Here is an 18,809-nt window from a genome sequence, read left to right on the forward strand (position 1 = left end):
GGGGACTCTTTGGGACAGGAGTACGGGGTCAAGGACCCCCTGCCATCCCCTCTGCCAGAGGCAGGGGACACCTGCCATTCCTCTGTGCGGGTTTGAGGATGTCCCTAGGGACCCTCTGTGCTGGGGGCGTGAGGTTGGAGGCATCCTTTTTGCTGGTGCTATGGGACACCCCAGAGGCACCCCTGGGGATGTGGGGTCACCCCCTGGCCCACCTTGCCAAAGGGACACTGCCAGGGTCACCCCCAGGAGCTGGTCTCTGCTGGTCAGGATATACCGGGGTTACCCCCTGGGGCTCCCCCTTTTCAAAGGGTTTCTTTTTCCTGTGGACAGGACTGGGGGGATCCTGGGGGGATCCCTTTTCGTGGGGCTCTATGGTGGGGGGATCTGGGTGAGTCCAGCATGAAACCCTCTTTCCAGAGGTCCTCCCCCCAGGCAGGCGTACGCCATGGGTTGGCCGTGCTCTGGTCTGAGCCCTCAAAGCGAGGGCTCTGAAGACATGTCCCGTCATGCCTTATCTCTCACCTTGTCCTTCTGCTTGCCCCTTGTTTCTCCTTGCCCCTCAGCATCTGCTGCCAGTGAGAGCATTTCTTAAAGCCCATCCCTTTGGTGGGGAACGTGTGCATGCTGGCACGAAGGGGACCAGGACGCTGGAGCCTGTTTGGGGTGGTCACAGGAGTGAGTTGTTAAGGACATGCTGGAAGTTTTGGTTTGGGCCACATGTCCTGCCTGGTCCACGTGTGAACTCCAGCCATCTTTGAGAAGGAACGCAGGCTCTGTTTGAGGAGGTAAAGGGAGTCTTGTTCCAGTTTTCATCCCAAGTTTTGGGGGAAAGGAGGCTTTCTGGACTCGCTGACATTTCTCCAGTTATTGGGTTTCCGCTGCCTTATGGAATAGGAGTTTTCCTGTGGTCTGCAATGTGTCCTGACACAGATTCATCCATGAAAACTTGTCTTACGAAGACCATCACGAGTGAATTCCTGGCCCTATTAAGGAAGGGATGGCCTGACATCATCTCTGGGATGTAGGATGGATGTGCAAACCTTTCCCAGCCTTTCTCTTTTCTTCCATGGGTCTCTCTGTCCCCTGGTCTCTCGCCTTTCTGTCCTCTAAAAATTAAGGATAATCTTTTATCTACCTGGAAATCAGTGGATGTTCAGCCTGCTCCAAGCTCTGTTACGATGCTCAACAGCACTGACCTAGCTGCCTCAGTTTCCCCATGCGTGTAAGGACATACTACTTCCCACACAGGATTTGTTGGACTAGTTTATTTGCATTCAGAAAATCCTTGGGGATCCCTGTTGAAAATGCTATAAAATCAACATGGTGGTTATTTTAATTATTATTGTACTTGAACAGGACTCATCAACTACAGCTCTGCCAGCACACCTCTGCCTAGACCTGCCTCAATCTCTGCCAACTCCTGTCTTGATCCAATGGTGAAGAGGGGTTTGGGGATTTTTCAGTGCTGCCCCTTTTGCTCTCCTGTTCAGTTCAGAGCGAGAAAGCTCAGGGAAACGTAGGAACCTACGTGAGACTTGAGGCCGACAGACTTATTTACACCATCCCAGCGAAACCAAACTCAGCCACATGGCAAAAGTCCAGCGCTGGCACACCCCTGCTTTTTACCCCCGGGATGCAGTTCTCCTTCCTTGGGGATGTTGCTCCCCTTTAGCTATGGAGATGCTGATTTTTCCCAACGCTTCCCTGTCTGACTTCAGCCCTCAAGTCCCCAATATTTCTCTTTTTGTCTGGGTTATCAGGAAGAGTAAGGTAGTAGGTTAGGGGAGCAGGTACACCCTTCCCACACCCTAGCTGCACGCTGGGAATTCCTGCTCTCGTTCATCCTCCTCTCTGGGTCCGTCTTGAGTAACTCCTCGTCGCTGGGATTGTGTCATGGGGCGTGGAGGAGTTTTCTAAGTATCTCGCCTCTGATTTCAAAAGCTTCCTAGCTGTGTAGGTTGCTCGCTCCTTACTTTCGCCATCGTTGCAGGTTCGAGTTGTAGAGCAGAGGGTTTGGATGTGCCTGCGGTGCTGTGCACACCTCTTCACACCACTTTTTGGCCAGATGATGATAGGTTTTCTTTTTTCTCAGCTTCAGACCCAAAGAGGAGTTTGTGGACACTCAGCAGTCCATGGACTGCAAGTCGGATGTTATTTTAGAAGACAGCCAGGACCAAACCCCACCTCAAGACTGGGTAAACTGGGACAAACCACCGCTAAGGCTGAGGTACCTGGTTACGATGTCAGGCTTTAAATAGCAGCAGCAGAAAAAATGCCTTATTTTCACCGAGTGGCACAGGGAAAACCATCCAGATGCTTGTCAGCTTCCCTGTGCCTCAGATGGGATAGGCAACGAGCAGCAGCACAGCCTTGGGCAGGGTTTGTGCCGCGGAGACCTGTGGCTGTGACTTTACCTGGCTGTGACTTCAGTTTCTCCAGGGTGCTTCTGAATTTCAGGAGTGGGAGGTCAGAGCACAAGCAGTGAGTGAATTCTGTACAAATCAACAGCAAAAAAAATGCTTCAATTCCAAGCGAATCCCTCAAGCCTCAGTGAACAGGACTGTTTCTCTCTTATTTTCCTAGAAATATATGAGGGATGGAGCACAGCTAGAAAAGGTAGGGATGCAAACCTGCTTGGAGAGGGTAATGACAAACCTGTGGGTTTCTCTGTGTGATACCCAAGTGCCACATCTGGACCGTTTGTGTACTTCACCTGTATCTCGGAGATCAGCTTTGCCATTGACTGCAGAGGTGTGAGATCAGAGGTGTGAGATCAGGCCTCGACTGCAAAGAGAGACAAAACATCTAATTTAGACAAAATTGGCCTCTCCAGCTGGAGAGGTGTCAAGAGGCTTCTGCCTGCTTCAGGAGGGGTTGGGAGAGCTCAGCAGTAGCGAGCTCCTGGGTCCCTGCTTCAATTCCGGGACACATCCAAGGGACGTGTGAGCATGGTGTTGATTTCCCGTTTACAGCTTGTCCTCTCTGTCCTCCCTGGGAGATATAAATTAATTCAGCGGGCAGTGCTTTCTGCTCTGATTATGTGGACAGTGTGATGCCACAGAGCTCGTTGCTTCTGTCTTGTGACCGTTTCTTTTCCCCTTTCCCATCCAGTGCTCCCTCACCCTGCTTTCGGCTAAGAGGGCTGTGCTCCAGCACAAATTACTGTGCAAATTGATGCCTAATCCTTTTTTTTTTTAAAGAATTGGGGCTTTATTGAGGCAGAAGGCTGGAGATGGGCATGTTACGGCTCAGTGTGCATTCACCGCTTTCTGTGCATCCTCTCCCAGTGGGGTGCAGACCCTTGTTCACTCAAGTGCTTGTTTTCTTCTAGGAGATATTACTGTGCGTGGCAGCAGTGGGATGAGAGCTGCCTCCTGGTGCCTCCCAGTTGAACTCTTGCCATGATAAGCACGCTAGAAATGCCAACAGCTTCAAATCCGTCCTTGGCTAACCATCTCCTGGTAGCTAGAACCTATCACGGGTGACCTGGTCCATGCTGAAGCTGGTAGCCTAGATGTTTTGTATTCTCTTGTTGGATTTCCGTGCCCTCCTGGATGTTGCAGTGTGTTAAGGAGAGATTTATTGCTGTCCTGCCTGTGATTAGGTGGCAAAAATGCAATGTCCTTAAACAGTGCTCCTTGTTGGCAATTCCAGGAGCTAAACTTAAAATCAGAAAGGAGATCAGAATCCAAGATTTTGAGGCTCTTCTCTGTTTTTCAGGCTTTCCTACTGCCTTTGAAGGACACACATTCCCATGAACTCTAGAGCAGCTGATCCTTGGTGCATGTCAATCAGGAGGAGCGATGGTTTTGCCGATGTTGCAGGAGTTCTTGCCAGAAGCTCTGGCTCTGCTCTGTTTATGCATGACTTTGGGAAGGTTTCCACTTCCCCCACAGTGAATTAATGCTGTGCCTTTTCTGCTTGTCTCCAGATCAGATTTTCAGCCCCGTACCAGTGAAATGCCTTTGCAGTCCCCCAGGCTCCCTGAGCTCTGCCTTCCAACATCTCTGCTTCTCCTGCACGGCGAGGGAGGGTAGATTTGGGGATGGCTTAGTGCCCTCATGTCCTGGAAAGGAGCAGGTAGCACTGGAGTGGAGCATCCCTCCTCAAATCATGTAGAGAACATGCTCATCTCTGGCTGGGTAGATTTATTTAGCCCAGCCGCCGTGACACAGAGGTAGCAATTCTGGAGATACGAAAATAGCCAAATAGCGACTTGCATTCTGCTTCCCGTTGAGGGGCACCTCGCTGGCTCTAAGACCACAGGGGTTTTTATCTCTGCCAGGGTATTTCCTCTCGCTCATGTTTGCTCCAGGCCACATCCGCTGTCGCTGTGGGGAGCACGCAGTGGGGATCGACATCGCTCCCGTTGGCAGTCCTGGCCTGCCCCTTTGCCACGTGTACCAGGGTTGCCAGCCACCAGACCACCAGAAGCCCGTGGCTGAAGCTAGCAGCAATCTTGCGGAGCTCATGAGTCAGCCGTGAAGACACAAGGGTCGCTCAGGTGCTTTAGGAAGTCTGTGAACACTTACAGCTCCGACACGGCGTATTTTGGTGGTCCTCTAAGGGCTTTGCCACTGTTTGGCAAGCAAAGCAAGCCGTTTGTGATTCTGCTGAGAGCGCAGCAGTGTATTTCTTGGGTTACTTGAGTATTTCAAGGTTTATCTGTTTTGAAATTCCTAATGCCGCGTCCTGACATAGGTCTGGCCATGATATGAGGTTCGTTGTCTGCAGTTGCAAGGGGATTGGATTCTGTGGATACCTAAACTGATGTTGTCTCTTCATACCCAGAGGAGGTGTTTCTCAAAACCAGCTCTGGATCTGCCAGTGGACAAGGCTATGGTAGCCTTTTGGAGAGAAAAAAATCCCGTTTGTTCTCCTACCACTAATGCAAAGCGTTTTTCTGGGAGATCAGTTGGTTTAGGAGGATGAATTGCAGCAGTGGGTTTTGTACAAGGCGCTGAAGCAATGCTTCCGAGCTTCTCTGCCTCCGATTGCACAATTTCAGCGGCTGTTGAGTGATTTCAGCTTTCCCCACTTCTGATATCCTGCTCCAAGAGGAGAAACTGAAATAACTGCGGGCCAGAGGACTTGGTTGATGGGGAGAGATTCAAAGCCGGCGTGTGAGTAAGCGGCAGCTCTCTGGGAGAGCAGCGTCGTTACCAAGACTTGCAGGGCACAAGCACCCTGCACTCGCTTGTTTTGGTGTGTTTGCCAACTAGACTTGTTTTTTCCTTCCCATGAAATCTGTTTTTTCTGTTATGCCGAGCGTGTGACCTTTCCATCTGCCTTCAGTGAGCGCAGGGATCCTGTTCCACAGCAGCCAGCTCTGTGCCCGTCCCCTGCTCTGCGCGCTCTGCTCGCCATGACAGAGGAACGGGATGCTCCCCGCGACTTGCAAGGTGTCACCACTGGAAAAAATCCTGTCCTTGGCTGAGCCACGCGCAGCTCCAGCCTGCTGCAAGGTCTGCTGCTCAGAAATAATGAAGGAAAGCCCTGGAAAAGCCTTGGGGGTGTGGGAGCTGATGAGCGTACGTGTCCCAGGAGGTGACAGCCTTGCTGGCGCTGGATTGCAAATGCTTCAAAGCCCTGTGTTTCCAGACACGGAGCATCTTTGCTGTGGGTTTCAGCTTCACCTGTTTCAGGCTCCTGTCTCTGCACGTCACGAGCATGCTCTGTTTCTCTCCAGGCTGCTCCAGCGTCACTTGTGGTGCCTTCAACGTGCTGATGCTGTGAGCGTGCCGATGTATTTCATCGGGAAAGCCACAAGAACCAGGCGAGGTGTACCGAGTCCAGGATGGGAAGCTGGGCGCTGAGGCTGGTGCTGGTTTGGAAGCTTGTTGTAAGAAATGTTGAGTCAGATCACGTATGCAACCTCCAAAACGTCCTGCTAGAGCTGAAGTTTTAGAGCTTTGTGTTATACAAGTGTACAAGAGAGAATAACACCCCTGCCTTGAAATTCAGCCTGCTTTTATGGGTGGTATGGAAGACTAAGAGTTTTCCAGGCAGAGTAGTTCAGCCCCCTCTTTATCCATTTGCCATTGAATGTCTGTACTCCCCTGAGCAGGTATGAGAGTGCCGGTTCTTATGCGTCTTTCCTGTCCCTCCCCATCGCCTCTTCCCTTGGGGTTGAGCTGCCATCGCTTGCCTGGGACAAGATCAGTCACCTGCCACCTTTCTTTGGTGCTCCCTGGAGCTCCAGGCTTGCTCCTGAGGGTGCTCAGCTCCGGGTCCAGCCCCAGACGGAGTGCCAAGACCCAGAGCTGGCTTCTTAACCAGCGTTTTTTTAATCATGTTGTTAGACAGCTTTGCAAGCTGCGTTCACAGGAAACCATACGGGTTTTCTCTTGCTGCAGAGGGTTATTCTGGCTGTGCAGTGTGGTAGGTAATGTGCCACCATCCTTCTCCAGTCGTGCAGTGTGGTGGAAAAGCAGGTGCTGGGAGCAGGCTTGGGAAGGGTTTTGGGTCTAGCAAAGGGTTTGCATCTCCAGCTGTCCGTCTGGATGGCTCACAAAATACTGCCCTCAAAGCAAACCACCTACTTGATAGCTTGGAGGTGTCTTTCCAGCCGCTGGGGAAGACAGTGAGAAGACAGGAATTGAGGCAGAAAAAAGGCTGCTGCAGTTTCTCTTATGTTTTGGCTGTCCGATTGCTGCTTTGTGGTACTGCTTTTGTTTGCATTGCTGCAGCTGGGGAAAACCCCTCGCCGGTCCGTGTGCTGTGGGTGGGAAAGCGGGTTTTGAAGCGCCTCTCGCCTTTCCCATGCAGTGAGCGCCGTGGTTAGGGAGCCGGAGGAATGCAAAGGGTGCCCGACTGGGCTGTTTGCTTTTCTTTCGCTATGTTTGTCCTGTCAAGGAAATACCAAGCAGAACAAGGGAAATGAACTTGGTGTTGGAAAGCTGCTAGTGAAACATCTGTGGGCCAGATTTACGGAGGGGAGATGGAGACTCGGTTGGGTTGTGGCCAGCCGTGAACAGGTCAGAAGACTGTATTTCAATATTTCAATAAGGTTGTAGAAATACTGGAGAGATTTCAAAGGAGAGCCACAAGAATGATTAGATTCGGAGCATGGACTTTACAGTGTGGCTGCCTGATTGTTTTTTGGCATTTCTTGCAACACAGGAGCTCTGCAAATAGGCCTGGAGAGCTTCACACTCATTGAGAACGGGTGCAATTAGTAGGCTATAAAATTGTGCAAGGAATATCCTTTCTCCTGTGTGCCAGAGTGGGGTGTGGTGTATCACTGAAAAAAAAAAAAAATTCAACTCATGATTGATAAACAGCTATTAAATCTACCTTCTCCTCAATGGGGACAAGGTGCGGTTGTTAGGAGCGCAAACCCAGTGTTCCCCTCAGTGCAAACCAGCTCTCTGTCGCCTTTGGACAAACGCCCTTCTGCTCTGCTTTCTTCTCAGGCGTGTTTAACTCGCCAGCCTCGAGTGTTTGGGCTTTTGTAACCAGCTCACCGAAGCAGGTTTTGTCTCACGCTGTCGCAACACCGGTGCTCGGACCCAGTTGGGGCTGCAGAGTGGTCTCGGCGGGGATGCCTTCTGCATGGCGATGGCGCTTATTTTGGCCGCAGGAATGTCTATAAATAACCCCGGGCCAGGGCTCGAGGTGTTCGCTGTGCCCCATACGAGGCCTCCGTCTGAGCCAGCCTTCAACCCTTCCTTCTGGTTTTGGAGCGCGGAGGAGATGAGGGGAAGAACGTCTCTCCGGAAAACCCAGAGATGACCAATGTCGCTTTTGGTTAATGCTTTTTATCGTTACTGCTTGCATCCTTCCTGATTTTCCCCGGCTCACTGCCCAGGTATGTCAGGGAGCTGCTTTGCGGATGCTTCATAAAGTTTGGTCACCACCTCCCAAACAGGTCTGTCTGCCACGCCGTGATTAGGGAGAGGTTGGTTTCAAATTATTCATTTGTGTTTTATGGCGATTTACAGGAGAGAAGTAAACACTCCATATAAATGCCATTTTTTCAGGGCAGTGCCACATCATTCCTGCCTGTGCTGCACAGTCAGGGTCTGTCCGTGACTGCTGGGACTGTCCGTGGTCTGTGCCTCTGCCCCAAGATGCTTGAGGTCTTAATTCCTATGGATTTGGGGCAAGGTGGATCTTGGAGCAGGCCAGCAGGCCTGTGGGCAATGATGCAACTGGATTTTGTTCCCCAACTGGGAAAGCTGTTTCACTGTACCTTTCCTCTGTGTGTGTCTTCACCCTTCTTCCCAAGCCCAAAACGCCTCCCCATCAGCTTTTGCAAGTCGCAGCCTTTCACCACCCTTGCTGTAGGGATGACTCCACCCAGGAGATCCCAAGGCTTGTTCTGTCTTGTATCCTCCTTGGAAACGTGGTACCTTGGCAGGGATTCACCTGGTCTCTCCTGCTGATCTCTTTCTGGGGCTTGTTGTGCTCCAGCAAGCCGTGCACATCCTTTGCTCGGAGCTGTAAACCGTTGGCCCTGTTTATTTTGGAGGGATGCTGGAAATGGCACCGTTCCTTGATGCAGCACCGTTCCTTGATGCGGCACCAGCCGGGGAACACGGTGGCACATCTTTGTGCCTGTGGGTAGGAGCAAGCACTTGGTGCGCTTCCCTGTGACTGACAGCTCCTAAAATGCTGTGACTCGGAGCGCCTGAATCCAAATCCAAAACTGCTGAGCACGCGTTTCCAGCTTGCAGGGTCCCACGTGCGCAGGGCTGGCGTAACCCCGTGACTCTGAGCGAAGCACAGTCACGCCAGCTCGTCCTCTGGCTCCTGATGTTGCAGAGGGGCAGACCTGAGCCTTTTGGGGTAGGTCTGCTCTGGACATCGCTGTGGGGCTGGGTTTTCCAGCAGCCTCCCCAGGAAGGGGGTGCCGTGCAGGGGTAGCTGGTTTGTGCAGGGCAGGAGGCTGCATGCTCCTTGCAGAGCAGCTAAAAGTAACACCAAGCCTTAATGTAACGCAGAACGAGCTCTTCAAAACCTAGATCCCTTCATGGGGGAAGATTTGGCTTTTCTAGGGAAGAGAAGTCTGTTTTTCAGAAATTCCCTGGTGCTTCTCCATGTGTGGAGATGTTGAGATGAGACAACCACCGTTTGCTAACGGTTTGCATCCTCTGATGATGGGAGCAGGTCGGTTACATGTAGCAATGGAGAGGGTTGGGAGCTGTGAACTGGCTGCAGGAAGGACTGTAACAAAGATCTAAGTTATTTTTGGAGAAGGAAGGAAAGAAAAAAAGAGGAAATGCTTCTATTTGCTCATCTCTTTCGCTGCCCAGGCTTGGAGTCTCTCTGTCACGGGGAATTCCTCCAGTCAGTGGCACAGACAGGCTCCAAGTTCCCTCCAAGATGACCTCCCCGAACTGTGTGTGCAGAGCTGGCTGAGCGGCTCCTTGATTTTAGTGGTAAGCTAATGTAGGGCCTGGTTATTTTTGTTTTTCCCTAGCTGTCTCCCACAGCTGCATTTCCTCAAGGGAGCACAGAACCTGCAGAAACACCCAGGACAGGAACCCTCCTCTGAGGGTACCCCAGGTCTCTGCAGAGGTAACAGCCTGGTTGGGAGAAGCCGGGAATTTCTGCCTTCAAATCCTGGCTCATGTCCCGTATGGCAGGGCCTTTGCTTTCTGCCTCAGTTTCCCCCAAAATGGGATATTTTAGTGAGCTCCAGACATCTCTTGGAGAACATCCCCCGTGGCTCCATCTATCCATTGCCAGAGGGATACGGCTCTAAATTGTGACTTTGTTTCTTCCTCTAGTGTCCTCTCTGCAGGAGTGAGCTTAAAACACTGGCTGCAGGTAGCTCCTGAAATAGTTCTTGAATAGTGGGATTTTAGGGCATTCTTCTCCCTGCTTGGGTCTGGGCTGCCTATTAATAGTGTAAATCTTCTGGGACAGCTTCCTCCCAAAACCAGATAAGAGCTGCTGAGCTGAAATGCTTCGGGTCTCACCTGGGTGTTGTGAAACGGTCTGTGCATCGCCGGAGCACCCACAGGTACCTGCAAACAAAACGTTATTGCCTATTTCCTTCCCCAGCAGATTTACCTCCTGGACTAGACGGGACAAAGACAGGCTGAACTGCGTTGTGCGATCGGACGAGGGAATTTGGCTGCGATTATTCCGGCTCAGCAGTTCTTTCTCACATAAGGGCTGGGACCTGCTCCATGCAGGAACATGCCTGGCTCTCCCGTCTTGCCTAAGAGCTCCAGAGAGACACAAGGTCTTCAAGCCAGGAGGGTGTTGGAGCTAGATATGGTCATGTTTTTAAGAGGATTGTTGTGAACAGTTCCCCAGGTGCCATGAAGTGTTCTCTGTCCCCTTGATAACTTTTACATCGAGACTGGATGATTTTCTAAAGGAGCTTCTCTGGCTCTAGTAATAATTCAGGAGGAGAAACCAGTTTCTGGGGACAGGTCAGACTCGACAGGCACAATACCGTCAAGTTTTTGGTTTTTTTTAAATCTACTGTCTAACTGGTGAGGTTTGGCAAAGATGTATCGGGTCACCAAAATAATGTACGTACGGGTGATGTGTTGTCGTGGCTCAGCTGAACTGTGCTCACTTGTCACCAGCCAGAGCAAATAAACGTGGCATATACAGCTGAGATTACATCCTGGGTGAGTAATCTCCCTGCCTGAATGCCAAGTATGTGTGAGACGGGGACCTAAATAGATCTGTAAGCTCCAGGGGCAGGAGGAGGCCGGTGGGTCAGCTGGGAAGGGATATAGGATTTGGGTGTAAGGGGATTTCTAGGATTTCTATTGAGTGGTTTTACAGAAGCAGAAAAGCAATTTACGCTGCGTCGAGCCTCCAGGGCTGCTGTCAGCAGAGCACGGGGCCAGTGCTGACCTTAGACCTAACTTTGCAGCTGCCAACGGGTTAACCGAGGATGGGTCAAGCTGTCCTGATTTTTGAGAAAGCATCAGCTACGTGACGTGATGTGTCGTAGCGATGCAGCCTCGCCCCAGCAGAGGCAAACGACTCGGGATTAATTGAGCTGCCTTTGTCCCATACGCATGTGCCTTCGTCTGTATCTGCGCTGCCCTCTGCACCCTCCGAGTCCCCGCTGCTCTGCGGCCAGGCAATCCGTACTAGCCTGTGTTTGAAAGTCTGGGGCAGCTCTCAGCTGCCTGGCATCAATACCCCAGCATCGCGGCGATCACTTGAGCCGCCTGTAACAAGAAAACCTCTGTCTCTTCCCGGGATGCCAAAACTGCGCTGAGATTTCGCACAGATTTTGCACAGAGCACGCGCGCTGCAAGAATGAGGCTCCTGGACTCAGAGCATCTTTTATACCTGGAAGCAACATCTCTCCACAACCAGGGTTTCCCGTGCCAAGACCCTGAGACCGAGGAGGGGAGTCGTCCATGGCAGAGCCAGAAACAGAGCCCAGAGCCCTGATTTATTTCTGTTCTGAACGGCTTTGCGATGGCTGCATCGCTGCAGAGGAACCACCAAAACCCCGCTGCAGCGTTAGCTGTAAAGGAGGAGGCTGTGCAGCTCAGCCCACCTGCTCAACAAACAGGGAAGTTGGTTGTGCAGCTGCGGCCACGTTGCTGGCATGTCTCTGAAAAATGCACAAATCTTTGTGGGTGAGGCTCTCCCTATGAGTTACTGCCTTTAGGGTACTCTTAAAACCAATTGCTATACCCTGTGAGTAACCTGCATCAAGGTTTAGCAAGCTGAGAGATTAAAAAAAGCTATTTAATGCTGGCTGTGAGTGTGTTGGCATCTCCATCTGCCTCCTCAGTGGGCTGTAGAAGGGCGTTTCAGCCATCCCATCTCATCTTTTTGCAGCTGCAGAGCTACTTTGCTGCCTGTGAAGACGAGACGCCGGCCATCAGAAACCATGACAAGGTCCTGCAGCGGCTCTGTGAACATCTGGACCACGCTCTGCTCTATGGGTAAGCGTGGAGCCTGCCTCTGGGCTGCTGGGATGCTTTTCGCCGTGCTTTGCCTAGCATGTAGCCTCAGCATGGGGAAGCCATCCGGGCAGTAACTGGGATGGAGACAACGAAGCCCTTGCTTAACCTTCCTCTGGGCTTCTTTCTTCTTCCAGCCTGCAAGATCTTTCCTCGGGCTACTGGGTGCTGGTCGTTCACTTCACCCGCCGGGAAGCCATCAAACAGATAGAAGTGCTTCAACATGTGGCCACCAACCTGGGACGCAGTGAGTATTCGCAGAAGCTGCCCCGGCTCTGAGGGCAAACCTCGGTTTGGGGACATCTGGCAGGAGGCCCGGGCAGGTTGTGCTGGCTGCGTGTTCGAGGGCTGGAGCTGCAGGCAGATTGAGGGAGCCAGCAGGCAGCTCCCCACTGAGTCCGGGTCGCTTTGCTCAGGCCAAGGAGGCGAGAGTCCTGCCGTAACCGTATGACAGCTCTAGAAATAATTGCACCGTGTCTCAGGATCGGGTGTTGGGTCAGAGACGTAGCCCTGCTTCTGCTGCCGTGAAGCCAAAGCGATCTGCTGGGCCGTGCTCTGGGGAAGGGTTTCTGGCAGATGGGAGGCATCGCCTCTCTCGCCCCAGAACGTCTTGCTGTAGCTGTCGTTTGCCCGATGTTGCTTCTCCCCTGCTGCGAGTTGTCTGTAGGATGTTTGGGACCATCGAGGCTGCTTTTGACGCAGGACAGTGCCCAGAGACCTCCCCTCTGCCTGATGATCCCAACACCCTTCATCTCCAAAGCCCCGTACCGGTGAGAGCGGAGCTGAGCGCAGACTCCACCGTCACCTCTCTGCACCTGCAGAATTTGTGTAATATCTCAAATTGCACCTGCGCTGATTTAGAGCGATTCTCCCTCCGTCTCTCCTGTCTCCTGATCCCTCCTGGAAAGGCCAGTAGGGTTCCCATCTTGCTGGAGAGACACAGTTGTGTGTCTGCTTCTCAACTGGTTACCACGCGGTCTCTTATTCTTATTCCCACTCCGAATCACGAATCTGCCCCTTCATCTCCCGCTGACATTTTTCCCCACAGATTTCCCCAACGGTCAGTTGCTCCCCTGAAATGATACAAATGCGAATGAACGATCTGACGTGTTGTAACTGATTTGTGTTTATTTCCAGGCTTGCTTCGCTTCTCAGGCGTTTCCCCACAGATAAATCTGTCTGCTGCTTTCTTTTCAGGCCGGGCATGGCTGTACCTAGCCCTCAACGAAAACTCCTTGGAGAGCTATTTGAGGCTGTTCCAGGAGAATCTAAGCCTGCTGCACAAGTACTATGTCAAGTGAGTATCCCAGCTCGTTCTCGTTAGGGCACTGGTTGGCATCCCTTCTTGTCAGAAGCAAGCCCTAATTTGCCAGTGGGGAACAAGCGTTGATCAGGGTCTGATCTTTCCTTGTGGGTTTTGCAGAGGTTTTGCATGATTAATGTAAAGGTCCCGGATGTGGACGCACTGTCCTATATAAGAGGGCTTCCATGCATCTCTCCTAGTTACTGCTTTCACTCCCAGTCGCGGATGTAGCCTTTATATTCTTCCATGTTTTCCAAGAAGCTGCTGAGCTCTTGTCCAGGGGGACCCAGCTCTGGTGGACGCCTGGAAATCTGCCCGTAGCTCGTTCGGGGACAGCACATAGTGGATGCCTGCCTGCTCTGAGCCACACATATCTGCCCTTAAGCTCTGCCATTGCTCTTAGGAAGAGGAAAACGGCAGGCTGACAGCTCTGAGGCTGTTTATGCGGCAGATCGGAGACACGCCACCAAGAAAACGGAAGGGCGCTTGTAGCTGTTGCTTCTCTTTCCTACATCTCTAAAGCTCTTCTGTTTTATCCATGCTGCAGGAACGCCCTGGTTTGCAGTCACGATCATCTGACCTTGTTCTTAACGCTGGTGTCCGGGCTGGAGTTCATCCGCTTTGACCTGGATCTGGTGAGTGTTTCATCCGTTTGTCTTGGCTCTGGGAGAGTGGGTATGTGGAGCAGGGGGAGTCCTGGGTGTCACAGGTCCAGGGTGTACCTTCTTAGAATCATAGAATCATAGAGTCATTAAGGTTGGAAGAGACCTCCAAGATCATCGAGTCCAACCGTCAACCCAACACCCCCATGCCCACTAAACCATGTCCCTAAGCGCCTCATCTACCCGTCTTTTAAATACTTCCAGGGATGGTGACTCCACCACTCCCCTGGGCAGCCTGTTCCAATGTTTAACCACTCTTTCAGTAAAGACATTTTTCCTCACGTCCAATCTAAACCTCCCCTGGCGCAACTTCAGGCCGTTTCCTCTCGTCCTTTCGCCAGTTACTTGGGAGAAGAGACCGACCCCCACCTCGCTACAACCTCCTTTCAGGTAGTTGTAGAGAGTTGTAGAGTTCTTGTTGGCCTTCAGCTGAAAACGTGAAGCTGCCACTTTTAGGAAAGGCTCTAGGCTGGGATCTTTGGAGATTCGGCAATGGGATTTATTCCTATTGCTCAGTTATTCCTCTGCACAGTTTGGAAGAGGAATGAGGCAGGTGTGGGGAAGCCAGCTGCGGGGCAGATTGATGGGGATGAAGGAGCTGAGCTCTGCAAGCGCCGTACGAAATGCTGGCGTTGCTCCAGATGAACACAAAGCCACTGGCTAACCCTTGGTGTCACAGCGGAGCCGCCGGGTTTCCTCTGAAAGGCGGCAGAAATGGACAGTCAGAGGACATTCAAGGACAGTCCCGTCGTTTCAACTATGCTAATAACTGTGTGTGGTGACTAGAGCCTGACTTACCCCACGCTCTCTTCTCTGCAGGACGCTCCTTACCTGGATCTGGCCCCGTACATGCCAGATTACTACAAACCTCAGTACCTGCTAGACTTTGAGGACCGCCTGCCCAGCTCCGTGCACGGCTCGGACAGCCTGTCCCTCAACTCCTTCAACTCGGTCACCTCCACCAACCTGGAATGGGACGACAGCGCCATCGCTCCATCCAGTGAAGGTCAGTGGTTTTTCGGAGATGGGTGCGGTCAGGCCTTTGTGTTCCCACATCTCCTTCGGCTGAGCTGCTGGACCGGACGAGATGCCGAATGAGGTAGCAAATGATGGGCTGGAAGAGACCAAAGCTAGAGACCCAGCAGTTAGGCTGTGAGTCTCTCCTGTCTTGCCTTGGGAGGTGCTGGGATTTAAGCTGGGGACAGCCCCTTTGCCTCAGAGCAGGAGAGAAGGACTTCCCATGCTAGTCACCTCAGGCCACGTTTCCATCCTGGGGGGTGTGTTTTAGTAAGAACTGGAGAAATCTCCTCATGGAGTGAAAATCGTGTCTATCTGAACATGGCTTCCAGTTCAGAGCAGGTACGCAGGGCTGCAGAGGACCTTTTTTAACTGCTTATTTTGCAGTCCAGAGACCCAAATACACTGGAGGTGGTGGGGAATAGTTCCCAGAGTCTTTTCTCCATGTCCGCAGTCTGAGGGAAAGGCAGCCAGTGGTCTCAGAGGTGCTGTTTTTTCCTCTTTATGCATCTTAACTTGAGGAGCCTGATAAGTTGTCATACTCACCCCCTTTCGCTATCAGAGAGGACTGGATGTTGTTCCAGATGAACTGAGGAGACATATACCTTATGCCAGGCCCCTTAACCTGCTTCAGGCTGGAGCAGGGAGCTGTTACACTGCATGAAGCATGTTCACGTGAAGGAACAGCTCTGCTGCTGCTGTTCCTAATCCAAAATATGTTGGCGCTATTCCTTTTTGATGTCAGTTTGAACAAAGCGAGATCGGGGGATTCTGGAGCAGGTGGGGTGATGCGTGCCGTTAATTGGATGCAGTGAATTCAGGACTGAGTCCGCATACGGACAGGTTCCCTCCGAGACGGGGGTCCACCAGTTGCCTTTTATGTGCAAGATAGAAACTGCAGACTAATATTAAAGATGCTGAGAAGGAACAGCCCAGGAAGCAAGATGCAGATGTGGGGATGGGCGTTAGCATCGTTTTAGCAAAGGGCTTTGAAGCACAGCACTGTTTTGGGCTCACCCACAACATCTGCGTGTGAGCGTGAAAGGGTTTGCTTTCGGGGACTTGCTTATGCCAAACCTCCAGCATCCAGGTAAGTTGGAGACAGCACGAGGAGCCTAGCAGTAAAAGTCACAGGAGGAAGCTCCTCTGTCCCCGGAGGTTTGGCGTAAGCAGCCGTTTCAGTGCATGCTGCACCCCCTGGGCTTGTGTTCCTGTTCCTCCCTCAGCAGAACATGTCTTGGTGCCAGCACTTCTCCTGCCTGTCCGTGTTGACTGGGCACGGGGTGTCACTTAGGTTTGGCTACACTCTCCAGCCCGTCTAGTGGATGGAAGCTTAATGCTCAAGAGAAGAGGGGTTTGGAGTAGAGATCCAGGAGATTTTTGAGCTAGATTTCGGTTTTAGCATTGTCACAAGCTATTCTGTGTGTCCGGGCAGCGGTTGTGATCTGTGTCTCAGTTTCCCCATGTGTAGAGGGGTTTGGTGCTGATGTAGAAATGCCGCGCCCTGTTGTGGGACCAGGATGGTGGAGGTGTCAGAGCCCTGGAGGGCAGGCATTGCCGCTGTTCCTCCGGCGTGGAGGAATTGAACTTCAATAACTTATTTCACTGCTCATCATTTCAACAGGAGCATCTCGCTACCCTGGGAGTGTAGGTGGAGCTGGGGATTTTAGGATCAGAGGATAAATTTTTTCCCTTTAATCAGACCCCTGGCTTTGCAAACATTAGTGAGTCAAACATCACAGTGTCTATGGGAGGTAAATGTAAAGTGGGGAAACTGAGGCACGGAGCAATTAAATTGCTTCCGAGAGGGGATCCCTGATTAGGTACACAAGCCCTGGATGACACCAACCGTTTTTCTGTTTTAACTTTCCAGCAGCTCACGTAATGGGGCCTTCATCCTTCTCTGGTCCCGTTGTAGCTCCCATAACGCAAACATCCAGCAGGAGCAACCATTAGTGCAGCTGGTTTCCATTTGCATCCATGTTCCCTGATGATTTTCTCACGCGTTTCAGATACCGGAGGAAGATTGTTTTGTTTTCTCCTTTCCCATCTCCCTCCCCAAATCCCCTTCACACTCTCCCCTGTCCCCCCTCCCTCCCCACTACTTGTATTTCTAATCCTGAGTTTTATCCCTCGTTTTTGTAGATTATGATTTTGGAGATGTCTTTCCAGCAATGCAGACCATGCCCAGCAGAGACTGGGAAGGTGGGACATACTCGTCTGTTACAACATTTTGTTTTTCTCTCTGCATTGCTGCCACCTGAAGCTTGCTGCATGCTCCCTGGTTCATTTCTTTAACGAGCAACCACCGCATCTTGATGGAATTCAGTAGAGGCAGAAAGGAGAGGAAAAGATCCCCCAAGGTGGGAGGTTGCGTGTCTCATCCGTAAGACCACGTGCAAAGCTTTCCCCAACTCCTGGCGTATGCAGGCACGCTCACCTGGCCGTATATCCTGGAGCGGAGGATTGTTTTCCTGCCTCTGACGATGCCTCCGTGTCTTCTAGACGTGTCTGCCCCAGCGCTCGGCGTAGCAGACGCGAGGCTGGAGTTTCGAGCGCGGTTCTGTGGCTGCTCGATACGTTGCGGCCTGTGTTGATAAAGGAGCCTTTATACCAGGTTACAAAAGAAAAGCTGCAAAATCACCCCCGCCGCGAAGCTGGCAGGCAGGGATCAGCGGCCGTCCAAAATGAGCGTGACCGTGCCAGCTGACCTCACACCGTAGATTTCCTCTGTGGGGTAAAGCACACAGGGTGCTGATTGAAAAACTGATCCACCTTCATTGATTTCCTGAAAGCCCTGGAAAACAGCTGAATTAATTCTGCTTTCTTTAATTTTGGGCCTTTTGCAGGGATTAATTTGGGAGGTTTTGTTTTCCTTGGACCATGCTCTCCTGTATCAAAACATCTCTCGAAGCCACAACATCCAGCACATCGCTGTGCTCAGTTTGAGTCACTACACTTCTCTTTTTTTTCTTTTTTTATTTTACCACTTTTAAAACCAACTTGTCAGCTATGTCCGGCCTTTACGGTCAAGAGCACGTGCCCATTTTAGAGGAACTTGTTCTCCTTCCTCCATGTGCAGTCCCTCTGTGTATCCTTTGCATGTCACAGGAGTAGGAGACTTCTCTGCTTTACCCCCGGAGGAAATATACCCATGCTCTGTCCTTTGCAGCTGAAAGCTGGATGGAGCCCCGGGTCTGAATTGCCTTGGCTGGTACTGCCTGAATATTTGGGGAAATTCTGCCTGAATTCCATGTGGATGGCTCTTGGGCTCTAACATGCTCCCTCTCGTCTTCTTTCTTACCCCACGTGCAGAGACGCTCACAGAGATGGTTTAACGTGTCCCTGAAGCTTGAGCGTACAGCTAGAGGGTACAAACCACGTTTCTAAACCCAACACCCGGCGAGCAACTTAACCGTGGGTGTTGGGTGCAGGCTGGGAGAAGCCAAGGGATGCTGGGGGAAGATCCCTCCGGTTTTTGGAGGCGTGCACGGGTCCCGTGCGCAGGTCCCGGTTGCAAAGCGGTGCCAGTGTGATCCACCGCTGCTCCGGACTGGGTTACTGTGTGCTGAGCAAACCTCAGCCGTAGCAAAGTTTTCATCGTATCCCCCCCGCCAGGTTAGCTTACTGATGCATTCCTTGCTGTTTGTACACAGAGCAAGAGGTTAAGAAAGTTGGGGCAGTTCCCCATTTTCAGCAAACACATTTTGGGGTAAAATTCTGTATTTTGGACAAAGATTGTTTTGTCTCAACAGAATCAGCAGGGTTTAGGCAAAAGAAGTGATGTTCATTTTGGTGATACAGGCTAGAAGCCTGGGGCTGAAATTGCTTGTAAATATTTTATTTTCCCTTTAACGTAGACATTAAAAAATCCACGTGATTTACTCCCCTTGATAGAGTTCACACCCTCCACGCTGCGGGGCAGGCGTT

The 18,809-nt window shown here is 51.7% G+C and overlaps 1 protein-coding gene across 1 annotated transcript in view; it reads left to right on the forward strand.

The window, feature by feature from the left end:
• Positions 1-18,809, forward strand: part of PLEKHM2 (pleckstrin homology domain containing, family M (with RUN domain) member 2) — a gene marked incomplete at its 3' end in the record, with an annotated part of 35,959 nt that overhangs the window by 9,645 nt on the left and 7,505 nt on the right. The window contains exons 2-7 of the mRNA XM_009330344.1: positions 11,773-11,879; positions 12,035-12,144; positions 13,095-13,194; positions 13,748-13,835; positions 14,682-14,868; positions 17,025-17,084. Of these exons, the coding sequence (XP_009328619.1) occupies positions 11,773-11,879; positions 12,035-12,144; positions 13,095-13,194; positions 13,748-13,835; positions 14,682-14,868; positions 17,025-17,084 (652 nt within the window). The remainder of the gene's footprint in view (positions 1-11,772; positions 11,880-12,034; positions 12,145-13,094; positions 13,195-13,747; positions 13,836-14,681; positions 14,869-17,024; positions 17,085-18,809) is intronic.

The sequence above is a fragment of the Pygoscelis adeliae genome, unplaced genomic scaffold (genome assembly GCF_000699105.1).
Source record: "Pygoscelis adeliae isolate BGI_AS28 unplaced genomic scaffold, ASM69910v1 Scaffold728, whole genome shotgun sequence".
In the NCBI taxonomy this organism is placed as follows: domain Eukaryota; kingdom Metazoa; phylum Chordata; class Aves; order Sphenisciformes; family Spheniscidae; genus Pygoscelis; species Pygoscelis adeliae.